This window comes from Schistocerca gregaria, chromosome 1, assembly GCF_023897955.1.
Source record: "Schistocerca gregaria isolate iqSchGreg1 chromosome 1, iqSchGreg1.2, whole genome shotgun sequence".
NCBI lineage: Eukaryota > Metazoa > Arthropoda > Insecta > Orthoptera > Acrididae > Schistocerca > Schistocerca gregaria.
The window spans coordinates 827,125,147-827,143,904 of record NC_064920.1 but is presented as its reverse complement, the minus strand read 5'-3'; the positions used below and the strand labels follow the sequence as shown (position 1 = coordinate 827,143,904).

Below are 18,758 nucleotides of genomic sequence, written 5' to 3'. Positions count from 1 at the left end.
CCTAGCTAACCTAAGGACATCACACACATCCATGCCCGAGGCAGGATTCGAACCTGCGACCGTAGCAGCGGGGCGGTTCCGAACTGAAGCGCCTAGAACAGCTCGGCCACCGCGGCCGGCTTAGCATAAGTTAGTTTAAATAATGTGTAAGTCTATGGCTCTGAGCACTATGCGACTTAACATTTGAGGTCATCAGTCGCCTAGAACTTAGAACTAATTAAACCTAACTAACCTAAGGACACCACACACATCCATGCCCGAGGCAGGATTCGAACCTGCGACCGTAGCAGTCGCGCGGTTCCAGACTGCGCGCCTAGAACCGCTAGACCACAGCGGCCGGCTGTAAGTCTATGGACCGATGGGTTGGGTTGTTTGGGGGAAGAGACCAGACAGCAAGGTCATCGGTCTAGTCGGCTTAGGGAAGGACTGGGAAGGGAGTCGGCCGTGCCCTTTCAAAAGAACCATCCCGGCATTAGCCTGCAGCGATTTAGGGAAATCACGGAAAACCTGAATCAGGATGGCCGGACGCGGCATTGAACCGTCGTCCTCCCGAATGCGAGTCCAGTGTGCTAGCTTAGGAACCGATGACTTCAGCTGTTTGGACCCTTAGGAATACACACTTTTGAACATTTTTGAACTTCTACCATGTAAGTGCTGTGCCTTTGTATTTATATAGTGTCGAGGGACATTCAGTAACTGAAGAGACAAATCGATGTAGAAATGAAACAGTTTGTAAGAGTTTTGTACTTTCATAGCTTTGGGTTAGTATCACTGGCTTGAGGTGAGAACAGTTGACGATAAAAAACTGTTTTGTTTATAACCTCAATATTGTATTTAACAATGGCGGTCCCACTTGAAGTTTCCGCATCAGATGAACAAAGTTTAGTGATCCATGTTTTTCTTTTCGAAGTTGAAAAACCAGCTAAAATCTTTTTTCGAATGACTTCACAATATGTTGAAAATCGCACTAACCACGGATGTTTTTATAAATGGGTAGAACAGGTCAAAAATGGTCGATACTCAATGACTGACGAGCAAGGTCCTGGCCGGCGGCTTGAAGTGTCAGTTCCTTCGCTTGAAAACCACGTAAACAAGTTTATTCATAGAGGCCGATGTGTTACAGATGCAGCAAGTGTTGGCGCAATTCATAATGTTATCAGTAACAAGCTGAAGTACAGCAAACCAAGTGCACTATGGGTCCCGAAAAGTTAACGCAAAAACACAAGGAAACAATACTCAAAATGTATACAGACTTGAAAGAACGTTATGAAATGGGAAGTGACTATTTGCGAAACAAGATTTTAATGCTAATGAAAGTTGGATTCATCACTTTCAACCAGAGTCCAAAAGACACAGCATGGAATGGAAGCAAACGAGATCACCTTGCCGAAAGAAGTTCAGAACGCAAGTAACAGCGAGAAAAGTCATACAGACCGTCTTTTGGGGTATCAAAAGGTTCGTCTTCTGTGATTGTTTGGAAGACCAGCCTACAGTAAATAGTAGTGCCTATTACTCAGACAAGCTCGTGACCAAATGAAACCGAGCAATGAGAGGAAAACCTCACGGACCTCAAAGGAAAGGTGTAGTATAGTTACGTGGCAATTCTCATCCTCACACTGCCCAGCTGACCCAATAAATCATTAAAAAAGGGGTAGGAGATACTACCTCGTCCACCTTAAAGTCCATATTTGGCTTCCTCAGATATTCGTTTGTTTAGTCCACTCGAGGAGGTATTACGTGTACTTTTCTTTTCTTTCTTTCCGGCCGGGTCCCCACAGCCATCTCAATATTGGAATGTCAACTATGACGATACGAACGTAAAGACAACACAACATCAGTTCCCCGAGCGAAGAAAATCTCTGATCTAGCCAGGGATCGAACTAGGGCCCCTTTGGTTAGTAATCCGCCTCGGTGACCGTGCAGCTACGGTTAAAATCCACTTCCGCCCAGCCTGATTTAGGCTTTCCATGACTTACTTAAATCGATTTTGCCAAATACGTGACTGGTTTTTTTATAAAGGGCATGGCCAATTTCCTTCCCCAAACTTTTGTAGTCCGAGTTTGTGCTCCGTGTCTGATGACCTTGTTGTCGACGGTGGATTAAACCCTAGTCTTTCTTCCTCTTTTTCTTCGTAGACGGAGAGTTTGCAGAATCTCTTTACAGTGCTACCATAGTACGACGTCGCTTTGAACGTAATGTACGCATAATTCCGAGCACGCATATTTCAAACTGTAGATTTTGAAATTGACTTTACATGCAGGGGGATGATGGCCGTCGAATACAAATTTTAGACACTGCTCTGTTCAAGATTAGTTTAATTCAGAGTAGTTTAGTTATCTGCACTGTTTCGCGAATCGTTTTCGTTGTATCTCGCTACAATATGAGGGATCTTCATTGGTTGACAAGTCTAATGCATTGTCACACTAAATTACGGCTATATGCTGAATATTTATGTTATTGGCTGCCGTATTAATCGCTACATTTAAATTTAGCAACTGGATCGGTTTAAGGAATATCTACAAGCTAGAAGTTGTCCAGAAACTATTGCTTGAATTAATTTTTAATATTATTTTTATTGTCTTTCACAAAAGCTAAAAAATCAAATAAAAACAGTCTCGATCGCGTTTTCAGATTTTCTTATTTGTTAGCAACCGGTTTCGGCCCTTTCTGCTAATGAATTACCCGACTAAAAATTTTTTGTCACTTTCTGGTTCAGTGTGAATAACCCTGAGGAACAGTCTGGTCCTGTTCTGCGACACTACTGACTTGATGCTGTTACTATCTTATGGTGGGCGCTAATGATGCATTATATACAGGACGACTTTCTTCTATATACGGAAACGTCGCCTGCAGATAGTGTAGACTATTGGTAGGCAAAAGTCCCTCTTCAAATGGTTCAAATGGTTCTGAGCACTATGGAACTTAACATCCGAGGTCATCAGTCCCCCAGAATGTAGAACTGCTTAAACCTAACTAACCTAAGGACATCACACACATCCATGCCCGAGGCAGATTCGAATCTGCGACCGTGGCGGTCGCAAGATTTCAGACTGAAGCGCCTAGAACAGCTCGGCCACACCGACCGGCGAAAATCCCTCTTCTTCTAATTTTACTTGTCCATTGGTTTCGTAAATAATTAAGTTCAAAGCTCCAATCTCGCAAGAACGAACTTTGGAAACCAGTTGTAACCAGAATGTCCGAAGAGGCACGCGAAAATCTCGCAAAAATGAAAAGTATCGCCAAGCCTAGAGCAAGAACGGGCTTCGAAATTTACTACCAACTTTAGCTTAGTTCAAGACTAGACGTTTCGCACATTTTGCAACCGACGTGATTCGTTTATACAAAGCAAAAGTATGAAATCTTGATAAGCCGTTCATTTTAGTTTTATGTCCGACTGGTCATTTGTGACCTATAATAAAATTAGTGATGGTTTCGTAAGTAGGATAGTATTGCAAGTTAGAGCCCAGGGTCAAGGGGGATAGGCAACATGCACGTCTGGTGATATAATAACGCTATAACTGATAAGCAGTGGGTTATCAGTGGCCACTTTAGATGGAGTGGGCGCTAGATCAAGGCCACTGATAACGTACAGGTGGGAGGGGGTGGGGGGAGTTCCAGTTTACACTTCTGGTGTCAGACTAGACACTTGTGTAATATACAGGGTGATTTTTTCACCGTGTACAAACTCTACGGGTTTATCGATGAGGGCATACAGAACAAAAAAGCCTAATGAACTTCTGTCCAGAAATGCATGGTTTCCATGCTAAAGATCATTTATTCAATCATACTTTGTTGCAGAGACTGCGGTCTAATACACGCAGTACCATGACGCCAAATTTACGGCATGCATGCTTTCCTCCTATAGGTACTGTTCCTCATATGTCATGCTCTAGTGCCCTCTCCTGCCATAGTAGCTTATAATGTGGTGTCGGATTCACTTTTCTTACCTTGTAAATGGAAATGTCGTGTGGCTAGGGCCTCCCGTCGGGTAGACCGTTCGCCTGGTGCAAGTCTTTTGAGTTGGCGCCACTTCGGCGACTTGCGTGTCGATGGGGATGAGATGATGATGATTAGGAGGACGTACTCGAAATGTTCAGACAACAGACTTAGAGGGAAATGTTATTAACAATGTGGAAAGCGACCGCCGTGTCTGTACGGCCCGTCGGTATAGGGCAGGCAGACGACCGTGTGGAACATTCTCCATAACAATTGTTACTACCCTTATCAGTTACAGCGGGGCTTACTAGTGACAGACTTTCCACATGGGGAGCAGTTTTATCACTGGTTTCTTCACCAGGCAACCACGATTCCGGGACTTTCCACATGGGGAGCAGTTTTATCACTGGTTTCTTCACCAGGCAACCACGATTCCGGGATTTGTGTCATCCATCCTGTTCACATATGAGGCTACCTTTACGCATAGTGATATCTTCAACTTTCATAGATGTCACCTATGGGACAATATGCAGAACTTCCATGAACACGTGACAGCGAATCATCAGCACCGGTGCTGTCAGAATGGGTGGGCCGGGATAATTGGTGTTTGTTGTGGGTGACTTTGCCCCCCCCCCCCCCCCTCTGCTGTAAGAAGTGCTTTGTGGTTCGAAGGCTTATGTGGCTGCTAGGTGACGACCCTCCAGCCCACTTCACCGTTAACGTCAGGACGCATCTCAATTGTGTCTTCCCTGGTCAATGGAACAGATGAGGGTGTCCAGTTGCATGGTCTGCTCGTTCACCGGATCTCAACCGGTGCGATTTCTCAAAAGTATCGTGTAAGCAGAGCGCATTCCAGATGTGGAGACAATGGGACAGCTTGTTCATGCTACCTTTGACACTGTTCAGGTGCAGCGTGGCCGATGTGAACGCGTGAGACAGAACATGTTACGGCGCGTACATGCATGCATTCAAACACATGTAAACCATTTTCATCTCATACTGAAACTGTTGCTGCATGGTACAACGCGTATTCTGTCGCAGTCTCTGTAACGATGTATGATTGAATAAACGATCTCTAAAATGGAAACCATGCATTTCCGGACGCAAGCTCATTAGACCTTTTTTGTTCCGTATCCTCTCATCGATCAATCCCTAGAGTTTGCACACGCTGGAAAAAATCACCCTGTATATTAATACAGGTAAGGAACTAGGGTCGTGCGGCGAGTCGGGTTAAAAATCGCGTTGCGTTGCGTAATTGTTTGACCACTGTCTTTCGTCGTCTGTGTACTACAAAAAGTTCCACCTACCTCAGTACGGAGTCTGGTCGCGAGCCCAATTCTCTGTATACGTAGATATGTTCAGACGATGTTAAAAGCAGCGTTGAAGAAAAACATCGTCAATACTTACGTTTGCAAAGTCTGCCTAAACTCTGGTAGCAAGCTGTCCTGTAATATCTTATAATGATTTTCAGGTGGAGGCGACTGCCTCATTCTTTTATAAAAAATATCAAAATTCCGCAACAAGTTCTTTATTTCTTTAGGTTCAAAATTAAATAACTAGCTATCAGCCCGTATTCATTTAAACGACTAATATCGATGCCCTCAGCCCACAGCTCATACAACCCAGTACACACACAAGACTGCCAGAAATGTACTTAAGTCCGACCCGAATTATTGCGTGATCTACAGTCGATGCTCTGCTACAATATATGAGTTTCACGAGTTTCACATTTGGTCTTTTCCTTGATTTCCAATAAAGAAACTGCTCGCCAACTATTCCATATATGAATATGAAACATGCCACATGGAATTATACAAAGGCCGGAAGTTCACAAGCGTTTATCTTTCCAACTAAACACTTCACAAAGATAAAATTTCCACAATCTGTCTGTAAATGCAACTGCTTTCATGACAATACCATCCGGACGCGAAATACTGGTAATTTCTTCATTTTACTCTTAACGTAGAAGGGCATTTCCAACATGACCTGTACGTCCGATAGCTAGCGAACGACTGCCTCCCTGCCGTTCCTTCCAGGGCCTAAAACTACTCGATTAGCAAGGGAAATGCTTAACTCTGATTGGTTGTTCAATGTGACCAGCCAATCAAAACAATCCTTCGAGTTCTTTCTCGTGCAAAAACTGTCCTACGCCAATCAATATTCACAGATGCATTTACGTCACTTCATCATGTAAATCTTAATAAATGTTAAAAGAAAACTAATCTTGAAAAGGCTTTATAAAATCAGTACTCTGCAAATCGCTAATCTGGCTGCTTTATTACAAAAGCAAGTACCCTTGGACATACATCGTCAGCAAGGTAGGGAAATTACAGCTTCCATTACAGCTCCTTGCTTCACACTTTCCCATGACATGTAATATTTAACATCAGATAGTATTGAATCTTTACGTATATACCACATATACACTATCACTCACTCAAATTTATTCACACAACAAATCAAACAGTTAGTAAATAAATATTAATCCTCTCTGAATTCTATGTTACGAAAATGAAAAATAGTGAACGTTCTTAATTATAAAAAATCAGGGGGCCCCGGATCGATTCCCGGCAGGGGACTGGGTGTTGTGTGTGCATTATCATCATTTTCATCATCATTGACTCTCAAGTCGAAGTGGCGTCAACTAAAAAGGACTTCCAATGCGGCGGCCCAACTCCCCGAATGGGGCCTCCCGGCCAACAATGCCATACGCTCATTTCATTTTTTATTTCATCTAAATAAATTGTTCTGCCATCTAGTGAACTTCAGTATTAATTCCAAATTATCCTAAAAGACAAACTGCTATGAATCCTAACTGACTTTAATCTTAGAAGTGTCGGTTTTTGGTGTTTTTGGTAATTGTCCTTAAATCTGAAAGTATCTCAGCTAGATAGCTGAGATTTTAATACAACCTTCCTTTTAATAACAAAGGGCTGTATACAGACTTTTAACAAAATTGAATAATATTTAATACTGTTTATTTAGATTCTTAGGGCCTGAATATTCTGTCGCTCGAACTAAGACAGGTTGCGCTTTCCACGACTAGGCTAGCGATAGGTGCGAGTGAGTCACGCTAACATACCAGCGGCTGTATATTGCCACCGCCAACGGCTCCAAAGCTACGAGTCCGTACTTCAAAGTAGCTTGCTGCAATAACATGCTATTGCGCATTGACTCGCGACATTACAGTCGCTACCTAATATCAATTACTTTTCAAGGTCACCCAACTAACCACTTCCCTCATCCCAAAGATATACACGTAGATCATAGTATGTAGGAAACTTACTAATCTTTGTCAGATTAGCAAATAACAACCAATATTTTCGTACAAAATCTTTTATTAGATTTGTATCTATATTTTCACACAAAAACCAATTCTTTCTTTACTTTTGTTTGGTGTTGTTTTAATAACGCCAGCTTAATTTTTAACTTATGACTTTAATCCACATCATAATCAGCTATTTCTTTCTCCATCCAGTAATTTGACAAATTCAAAGACAGTACTTTCCTCGAATTGTAATACATACCGTATCTAATTTGCGTTCTGTCAAATATCATTTTTATGGGTTTAACAGTTAGCTCTCTTCCTTCTTGCAATTCTTCTAACTTTAATATGGCAAGCATTTAGGGATTTTAATTTTGCCTCTTATTTCCGCCATAACACTACTGTTCAAGTGATCAACATCTTTCTGTAAATAAACTAACAGCTTCTACACATTCTTGCGTAATTTCTGTATGGAACTTAAAGTTTACAACTTTTGCAAACGAGTGTCCATTAAACGTAGTCATTTCATCACTTTTAAACAAAAGCAACGGGACGGATCTTGTTGTGGGATACAAATCAAAAGTGTGACATTTTCAATTGAAGTTATATGTTTTCTAATTTTTAGCACTGAAGATGACTATGTAATAGTTGAAATCTAGATCTGCTGAAATAAAACGACGAATTTCACGATTGACTGCTGTTCTTTTCTTCATTATTAATATTATGGTAGTTAAAATCTACAATCAAGTGGACTGGCAAGAATAATTATAAAACAGATAGTCTGTGATGCTAAAGAAGGAGATGGTGTGGGTCACTTAATTGTCATCTATGTAATAAATTCTCCAAGTTCTTACCTGTGACACATCTCCTGTACGGGAGAGATAATGCGACAGCAATAGGAATGTTGGGAAAAATAGGTAAGGAAGGAATGAAAACCAGTTCGAAAAAATATAAAAGGCCTGTGGCCTGGAATACTGCAGCAGTTTCAGGTAGACGACTAATACTTTTCGATTAGGACAACGCAATATTTTGCCGGGAAATTTAACAAAGTAGGGATGTGCGACTACCTAATATCATACCGGTGACTTGTGCATGGAAGGAGACTGCGAGGTCACCGGTAATGTGACTGTGGACGATGGTATGACATTTGGGATTGACTGTTTAGCGCGGATGGACTCCACTTGTAAATATATGCGACACAATTATATTCCAATCGCAATCCCGAGAGTAAACAAAGCTATAGGTAACCACGTTACAGATTTTGTAAAGTGTTCAGACACGCGATTATGAGAAACTTATACGTCATTCTTGGCTAAGGAACATGGTACTACCAGGACGGAGGCTAAAATATACAATTACAGAGTATATAATATGTTTGACCCTGTGCAAGACTATCAAACTAAATTAAACATTGAGAAACCGTATTTAAAACGTACTCCACTATACTCCATACCAATCGCTTCTACGCAGTGTCAGTTAACGAATAACTTACAGAACAGCACCTGTGTGGGGTTTAACAGCGTTCTTCAGTTTGCCTACTAGGGTAATAAGAAAACCCAAAAATTGGATAGTGTATAACTAAGTCGTGCATACACTCAAGACCAAGAGAAGCTTGTTAGTTATGTTCTGTCTGCAACAGCTTTAATTATCTACCTGTAAACTGTGTGAAGATTCTAAACAGTGGCTCTAACAAAGATGATATAAGTGCCATACATTAATGTTATATTAAAACATAAGAAACATATTTTTCTCAATCTATGACACTACACTCCATGACACAATCAAATATAGATTTGCCAGTTAGGTCTGGTCGCCACAAACAATGTAATACCACAATTTTTAAGAAAAAGAATCTATGATCGAACATATTTAAACCATTCCCTATTAAGGAAACTACGCCCCTAATGACAGTTAATGTGTTATGTGTACGAAAAAGAAAACATAATTGAGAACATCGAAATCAAGAATCAAAAACTATAGCATATGACAACGACAACTGCCACAAAGGAAGAATATAAACTGCAACTGAAAAAAGAATAAACTATTGTAGATGTGCTTTAAGTACAGATGTTGCTTTAAGTACGGAGGAGACCTGGCTATGACTAAATAATATAAAATATCTACATTTACGGTAAGTAGCAATGGAAATTGATAACGTGTTGGAGTACTTGCCGAAATCAAGAAATCGAGAATGTTAACAACATTACAGGACACAGGAAAATGTTATAAGAAACTTGCATTCCCATTTGCATTGACTTAAAAAGGATGGTTATATTCCATCTAAATATGACAGTGTGGAATTGGCAGCTAGAACAGAACAGCGATTTTCGGGATTTAAAAGTGTTGGAATAACTAAATTTAATGGACATTCGTTGCAAAAGTTGCAAAATTTTAGCTCTGAACAGAAATTCCGCTAGAATCTGTAGGAGTTGTTAGTTCACATATAGGAAGATGTAGAACGCTTGAATAATAGCGTCAAAGCTGAGAAAAGGGAAAATTAAAATGCCTGAACGCTTACTACATTAAGCCTAGAAGAACTGCAAGATGGAAGAGAGTAATTGTTAAAGCAATAAAACAGATCTTTTGCAGGAAGCAGATTAGATATATATTAGAATCCGAAAATGTACCCTCTTTGTAATTGTCAAGTTACTGGCTGTAGAAGGAAATAAGTGATTATGATGTGGATTTAATTTATAAGTTAAAATTCAGCTGAATGTCATTAAAACTATACCAAATAAAAATAAAGAAAGAGTTTTTTATGTGTGTAAATGTATATGCAAAATTAATAAAAGCCTTTGTACTAGAATATTTGCTGTTATTTGCTATCCTGGCAAAAATATTATGATCTGCGTGTATGTCTTTGGGATGAGGTAAGTGGGCAGCTGGGTGACCTTGAAAACTAGTTGGGACGAGGTAGCTGAGAGTGTAGTTATCCCTGTTTATTATCTATATGAATTATGAATATACAGCACAAGAGTGTAATCTGACACCAGAAGCATAACTTGAAATCACTTGTCTTTAGTGACTTTGATCTAACGCCCACTCTAGCTAAAGTGACCATTGATAATCTACTCACTGGACGTGTGGGTTGCCTATCTCCCTTGCTCCTGGGCTCGAACCAGCAGTGCCATCCTACTTCAGTAAATATTGTTTAGCGTCCAAATTGTACATTACTTTTTGATTCCTTTTAACGTTACCTGCAAGCAGTTTGGTTTCCTGTATGCATCCAAAGGTATATTTACACAGACCGTAAAAATCGCATATTGCCAACAACACATCCTGGCAGTGTTCTTGACAGCCACATGGTCACCAACACTTCTTATCACTTTTGCCTGGCAATGTTTGTAGAAGTACATTTCAGGGTCAGAAGTGTTTACACGGGTCACAGTATTGCAGCAAAATGGCAAAAAGCGAGCTAATGTAAGAGAGTGTGTTTAGCCTTAGCCTACATTTGCATTCCACATGGTACGAAATTAGTAAGTAATAGAAAAGTAGGATTAAGTCGATATGGTCTTCTTTAAGTAAGTGCACCACTTGCGAAATCTTAATACGTGAACCAAAGTTAGATGTATACCTTACCCAGAATGCTGAAACACAATTTTGAATACATGGTGAAAGCAATTCGTCTAAGATTTGGTATATTTAATGCCAATATGAAAGACTGTATACCAGTACAACCAACCTGGAGATCTCCCTTTATTTTTTCTCTACTAATAATAGATACGTATGTTTCATGTTCCTCTTTAAACTTCACTGTTATTGGCATGCTTTTTGGTAAAGGCGATTGTCACACTGTGGTGGAAAGACTGAAAGAATTCATTAAAATAATCTGAAATAACAGTCAATGTTATTATGGTTTACAAGTAGACTAGCAGAACTAATAATTTCATAAATGCAATGCATCAACTACCAGAGTTGTTTGGCGTGAGCAATGTATACAAAGACTGCAATAAAAACCTACAATCTGTAGCTTACTGCCTATAAACGAGGAAGCAGACATGATAGAGCTGCAAAAAAGTTTAAAAGTCTTAAGAACCTATGTAGATTAAATTATGGTTAACTACTGCAATGGTAGTAGCGAGAATGTCCTGTTCACAAGTACCTCTGAGGTTTCAGAAGAGAACTGCGTGAAACTACAAGACATACAGAAATTAGACACATACCACTGGGTAGAACATCTCTCCAAGTTTCCCGCTCATATTACTGTACAGGTGCTCCCAGTTTCTACGTCACGTTACTGTACAGGCACTGAATAAGGACGCCGTTTGTGACGCGACAGACGTAATTCGTGTCTGCAGTTCATTGAAGTCTCTGCTGAAACTTCCGTGGCAGCCTGCTTTGGAAATCTGATCAGTGGGTTGTTTACTTGCAGGTGCGATCCAATCCAGTGCGACAATACGGAGAGTATAGTTTGTCGACATGTTCTGACGTGTCTGCCGTTACTGGTGCACTCTGCAAGTACGCCACGGCGCGTATTACGAATCGAAAGTTGGATAGATGCTCAGTCCAATCATACATATTTCTCTGAGTGTCTTTCAGTTTTCGAGCAGTCGTACTCTGAAACCCTGGAAGTATTCACTAGTAACCCTGCATTACTTTGCATGTACCATAGCTGTGGTCGTTGATGTGCTATCACGTTTATAGAACACGTAGTTGTCTTGTTTGCTCACTTTTATTTCTCTGCAGACAGGGAGCAAATCGTGTGCCTCACCGTATGCGCGCTTTCTTCCGAACTGAAGCGAAATAATATTATTTCACCACTCAGATTGCATGACCTGTGCACTGCAGCGCCGTTGGTAATTGCCTGCAACAGCGTGCTCCATAGGCGGTTGCCCAGCTACACCACAGAATTGCTGCGTACTGCACTGAGATGGCAGCAATGTCAACTGTTAAACTACTGCGGCCACATATTATCGTAAAGTAGGGCCAATATAAACACATTTTAAAAGTCACCTTGCATGTGGCATGGCAGAAAGGCCCATGTGACACATACTGGTTGATTTAGGTGCCTCTGCCGCTGTCGTTTTATACAACCCTCGCTGTTAATACTGGCCATCAGAAATCACGTACAAGATTTTCATATTCTCTCGCAGCCCACATCTCGTGGTCGTGCGGTACGTTCTCGCTTCCCACGCCCGGGTTCCCGGGTTCGATTCCCGGCGGGGTCAGGGATTTTCTCTGCCTCGTGATGGCTGGGTGTTGTGTGATGTTCTTAGGTTAGGTTTAAGTAGTTCTAAGTTCTAGGGGACTGATGACCATAGATGTTAAGTCCCATAGTGCTCAGAGCCATTTGAACCATACTCTCTCGCACACTACGAGCAAATTATTAGTCCCATGGGAAAATGAGCAGGACTTTTTTGCAGGAAATTTGATGTAGTTAAATTTTGCACTGGGATACGTTTTCGCTAGAGGCCATAGTTTTCGAAATATTCAAGAAAAATGTATAAAAGTGGCCAGACTCAACTCCACCTCCGCGCTCATCCCCCAGCAATCAGGATTTCTAGTATGTTGTTCGTGGCACTCCCTCCTACCAGTGTACAAATATTTGCGACTGTAAATTCGATCTTTTTAGGTCTTCATTGACTGGCCGTATTACGCCATTGACTTACAACTAGTCGAACACTTACAACTTGTAAAACTGACTTTTGTGTAAATTTTACCTAATTATTTGGTAAATTTTAAAAGCATAAAATAAAAAATTACATCGTTGTATTCTTCAGACCTTCTGACTACGCAACGTACTGCGGTTGTAAGGCTAAGTTCAGATCGAGTTGCCAGCGTAATTAGTTTGCGCGTGGAGCTTACAGAAGTCGTTTTCCGTTCATTACTCTCACAAGCACGTTTAAATTAACAATGTTAACGAAGCAGCCTACTGTACTGGTGGGGCAATAGCCCAGTCCATGAAGACCGAAAAAGGTCGGATGTAGGGAATAGTTCTTGTAGTCGGAAACTTTTGTGCAATGATAGAAAGGAGGTCCACGAATAACATACTAGAAATCCTGACTGCTGAGGGATGAGTGTTGGGGTAGAGGTGCATTTGAAGGTCACTTTTGTATGTTTTTCTTTAATAACTCGAAAACCGTTGCCCTCCAGTGAAAACGTAACCCAGTGAAATATTTGACTACATTACATTTCTTACAAAAAGGTCCTTTTCATATTTTGTGTAGTACTAATAGTTCAACCCTCCCGTGTGGTTTATGAAGGGCAGCTATAACATGTTTGCATACAATGACATGGGTAGGGGCACTCTGTAAGAAACGAAGTTGAAAATGAGATCATGTTACCACTCCACGAACTAAGTGAAAGGTGACATACAGCAGAATGTTAAACATAAACTGTGGATGGAGCTTTTTGTTGAGTTCTAGTATATCATGTTTTACACACAGAAGTTGGCTATAACCATGCAGAATCTCGAAGTATCGTAAGACGTGAAAACTAATACTTGTTAGTATAGCAGGAGACGTTCTTTATAATGGGGCTGTGACAGGCGACGTGGCGACTGGTTGCAGGTAACTTCATCTCGTACGGGCTGTACTGCGGCCTGTCGCTAATTCCGGAGCTGGAGGCAGAGTGGCTGCTGCTACCCTCCATCGTCAACACGTTCAGCGGCGGCATGCTCAACCTCATGGCCATCGCCAACGTCTACATCGTCGACGTCAGCAGTCCGGAGGAGAAGGAAATCCGGTACGTGCATCTCCGAATCTTCAGCGCTTAAGTTACTACCGCTATTCACAAATATCTAACACATTTGCCCTTAGGGAGTTTTTAAGCAAGTAATGTAACTCAAATGTGTCGCCATATGTCCTTCATCTCTTGAAAAACGATGAGAAACAACCACACCATTCGTCGTCGAATATTTAACACGGGTGCTGGGACAAATAACGACTATGCCGACAGATTGAAACACTAATCCTCAACGTGGACGACTTACGTATAAAAAAAAGACTGAGACCTGTATTCGAAGCAATATCTTGCGATGTTAATATTTCATCCAATGCTACAGCCACATCTTGCAGTGCGTACTTGCCGTACGCTCTTCTCTGTTGCATACGCAAACGGTGCATGGGAGAGTGACCGTTGATAAACCTCCGTATGAGCTCTTCTTTTATTTTTTCGTCGTTTTCGTTGTATATGGGAGAAAGTGATATGTTATCCAACTCTTTTTCCCATTCCATTCACGTGTGGAATGCTGTAAGAATGACTGTTTAAATGTCTCTGTGTGTGCTGTAATTAATCTAATGTTGTCCTCACGATCCCTATAGGAGCCATAAGTAGGGGGTAGTATTATATTCCTAGAGTCACTGTTTTAAAACCGGTTCTTCAATCTTTGTTAGTAGACTTTCTCGGGACAGTTTCTGTCTACCTTCAAGAGTCTGTCAGTTCAGTTCTTTCAACAGCAGTTCTTTCAGCCCTTCGTTGCATACGATCAGCAACTCCTGTCAGACCTATTTGGTACGTGTCCCACAAACTTGACCAGTATTTAAAGATGGGTCCCACGAGTGATTTGTAAGGAATCTCCTTTGAAGGCTCACTGCACTTCCCTAGTTTTCTACCAATAAAGCGAAGTCTGCTATCTGCTTTCCCCTCTATTCAGCCTATCTGATCGTGTCATTTCATGTCCATACAAAGTGTTACACCCAGGTATTCGCATGAATTTTCCGATTCCATTTATAATCCACAGATATTATATTCATAGGATATTATGTTTTTCATTCTGTGATGTGCACAATCTTATAGTTCTGAACATTTAATCCAAGTTACCAATCTTTGCAACAATTTGAAATCTGATCAATGTCTGACTGAATATTTGCGCAGTTGATTTCAGATTGTACGAGTACTTCACTGAATACAACTGCATTATCTGCGAAATGTCTGCATTTACTATTAATATTGTCCGCAAGGTCTTCAAAAAATAATGGTACAACCGAAGACACTGCTACATCTGTCAATGACTCTCCGCCCAAGATTAAATGTTCTGTTCTCCCTACCAAAATCTTCAATCCAATCACAAATTTCACCTGATACACGATTCGATCGTACTCTTGATAATAAGCTTAGGTGCGGCAATGAGTCAAATGCTTTCCGGAAATTGAGAAATACTGCATCTACATGACGGCCTTCATGCAGAGCTTCCAGGATGTCACGTGAGAAACTTGCGAGTAGCGTTTCAGTTGATCGCTGTTTTCGAAATCCATGCTAGATGGCATGGAGGAGGTCGTTTGTTCGATATAACTCATTTTGTTTGAGCTCAGAGTATGTTCTAACCTTGTACAATAACTGGATGTCACGAATATTATGACGGTAACTTTGCGGATCATTTCTGCTATCCTTCTTGTAGACAAGTGTGACCTGGGCTCTCTTCCAGCTACTGGACGCAATTTTTTGTTCGAGGGATCTACGGTAGATTATAGTTAACAGGAGACCTAACTCGGCCGCAAATTAGGTATAGGATCCGATGAGGATTCCACCGGGCCCTGGGGCTTTGTTCAATTTTAACGATTTCAGCTGTACCTCAACGCCACTGACATTAATATTTATTTCACTCATCTCTTCCTTAGTATGAGGATTAAACTGAGGCTTCTCTCAATTTCAGTTCCTATCTTGTGCATTATAGACTGGACACTAACTTAGGTGCTACTAACAGCCTTTGCATACGTCCGGAATTTCGTTGGGTTTTCTGAAAGATCTGTCGGCAATGTTCTGCTACAGTAGTCACTGAAGACTTCACTCATTGCTCTCTTGACTGCCAAAGGCGTTTCATTCAGCATCTGTCTATTTATAGTCATTTGCTTTGTTTTATATCTACAGTGCAGTAGTCTCTGTTTCTCTAGAAAGTTCTTTACACTGACTGCATACCATGGAGGTCCTCTCCATACTTGGCTGTTTATTGGAAGCATATCTATCCGGAGCATGTTCAGCTATTCTTTTAAACTTGAGCCGCAAATTCTTCTACATGCCTCTGTCTTGAGCTAAAAGTGGCAAGTTGCTCAGTGAGATATGCCACTGCTACTTCTTTCACTAGTTTGCTGAACATGTAAATCTATCTACAATACTGGAAATTAAAATTGCTACACCACGAAGATGACGTGCTACAGACGCGAAATTTAACCGACAGGAAGAAGATGCTGTGATATGCAAATGATTAGCTTTCCAGAGCACTCACACAACGTTGGCGCCCGTGGCGACACCTACAACGTGCTGACATGAGGAAAGTTTCCAACCGATTTCTCATACACAAACAGCAGTTGACCGGCGTTGCCTGGTGAAACGTTGTTGTGATGCCTCCTGTAAGGAGGAGAAATGCGTACCATCACGTTTCCGACTTTGATAAAGGTCGGATTGTTGCCTATCGCGATTGCGGTTTATCGTATCGCGACAGTGCTGCTCGCGTTGGTCGAGATCCAATGACTGTTAGCAGAATATGAAATCGATGGGTTCAGGAGGGTAATACGGAACGCCGTGCTGGATCCCAACGGCTTCGTGTCACTAGCAATCGAGATGACAGGCATGTTATCCGCATCGCTGTAACGGATTGTTTAATCACGCCTCGATTCCTGAGTCAACAGATAGGGACGTTTGCAAGACAACCATCTGCACGAACAGTTCGACGACGTTTGCAGCAGCATGGACTATCAGCTCGGCGAACATGGCTGCGGTTACCCTTGACGCTGCATCACAGACAGGAGCGCCTGCGATGGTGTACTCAACGACGAAACTGGGTGCACGAATGGCAAAACGTTATTTTATCAGATGAATCCAGGTTCTGTTTGCAGCATCATGATGGTCGCATCCGTGTTTGGCGACATCGCAGTGAACGCACATTGGAAGCGTGTATTCTTCATCGCCAATTCGTCATAGCCAATTCGTCATCGCCATACTGGCGTATCACCTGGCGTGATGGTATGGGGTGCCATTGGTTACACGTCTCGGTCACCTCTTGTTCGCATTGACGGCACTTTGAACAGTGGACGTTACATTTCAGATGTCTTACGACCCGTGGCTCTACCCTTCATTCGATCCCTGCGGAACCCTACATTTCAGCAGAATAATGCACAACCGCATGTTGCAGGTCCTGTACGGGCCTATCTGGATACAGACAATGTACGACTGTTGCCCTGGCCAGCACATTTTCCAGATCTCTCACCAACTGAAAACGTCTGGTCAATGGTGGCCGAGCAACTGGCTCGTCACAATACGCCAGTCACTACTCTCGATGAACTGTGGTATCGTGTTGAAGCTGCATGGGCAGCTGTACCTGTACACGCCATCCAAGCTCTGTTTAACTCAATGCCCAGGCATATCAAGGCCGTTATTACGGTCAGAGGTGGTTGTTCTGAGTACTGATTTCTCAGGATCTATGCATCCAAATTGCGTGAAAATGTAATCACATGTCAGTTGTAGTATAACATATATTTGTCCGATGAATACCCGTTTATCATCGGCATTTCTTCTTGGTGTAGCAATTTTAATGGCCAGTAGTGTACTTGTTGTAGTTGCCCTTTGTACTTTGGTATTCATTGTTGCTATTAACTGCCTGCCTCATGGGCAATAATACCAGTTTTCATGTGCACATCCTCAAAGAGGTCAGGTCTGTTTGTTGCCATTAGATCCAATATATTTGCAAAACGAATGTAATTCCGAACTATCTGCTCTATGTAGTTTTCAGAGAAGGCGTATGGTACTGTTTTACAGGATGTCTTGTCACGCCTACCATAACAAAATTACAATCATCATTGTTGGATGATTAAAGTCTCCTCCAATTATTACAGTATGATAGGGAACTTAGATACAGGTGAACTGAGTTGTAGGTAGTTTCCACAGTAGGTTATAAATTGCTTCATTATTTACTTCTCAGCAACAAGCGAACTGACTTCACAACAATAACTATGAAACGGCTACTACATTGCTCTGGGACCTACACTGTATTATTATTATTATTATTATTATTATTATTATTAGCAGTAGTAGTAGTAGTAGTAGTAATACTAATAGTCAGTCACAAAGTATTAGCATCCAGAAGTCTTCAAATTTCTCCCAAGTCAGAAGTAATGCGTCGAGCAATCAAATGAGTTACAGACAGCAGACCCAAGTATAGCTTACATATTTTAATTTGAATGATATTAAATAGGGGTGCAGGGTGAGGCTGAAGCGAGTGCCTCTTAGGCGAGGACTGGTGCAGAGAAGTCATGTTTTGCATCAAGAGACTGCCCTCTATGTGGATACTTGGCTTTCTTCTCTAAGAAGCAGTTTGAGGTAACACAAGGCACTGAAAGTGCTTCATCATTCTGTAAAAAGGTTGTTACAAATAAGCTGTACCAATTGCCTCACTGAGTCATTAGCTCGCGGTTTAGCAAAACTCCTACAAAAACTAAGTATAAATATATCTTTTATTATTTCAAAAATGAAAATATTCCAAGAAAATTATTTTTTGTTCTAAAGTTTACTTAGGTGCTACCGTTGATGATAGTAGGTGCAGGCAAAGCTAATATGTGATTGAACTCAGGGTAATGGTCTCAGATAGGTTGGCAACCACTGCCCTACACAGCACGTTAACAGA

At 41.4% G+C, this 18,758-nt stretch overlaps 1 protein-coding gene across 1 annotated transcript in view; it reads left to right on the top strand.

Moving 5' to 3' along the window:
* LOC126271845 (proton-coupled folate transporter-like) overlaps positions 1–18,758 on the top strand; it is a 156,327-nt gene that overhangs the window by 43,109 nt on the left and 94,460 nt on the right. Inside the window, exon 3 of the mRNA XM_049974184.1 lies at positions 13,711–13,885. Within this exon, the coding sequence (XP_049830141.1) occupies positions 13,711–13,885 (175 nt within the window). The remainder of the gene's footprint in view (positions 1–13,710; positions 13,886–18,758) is intronic.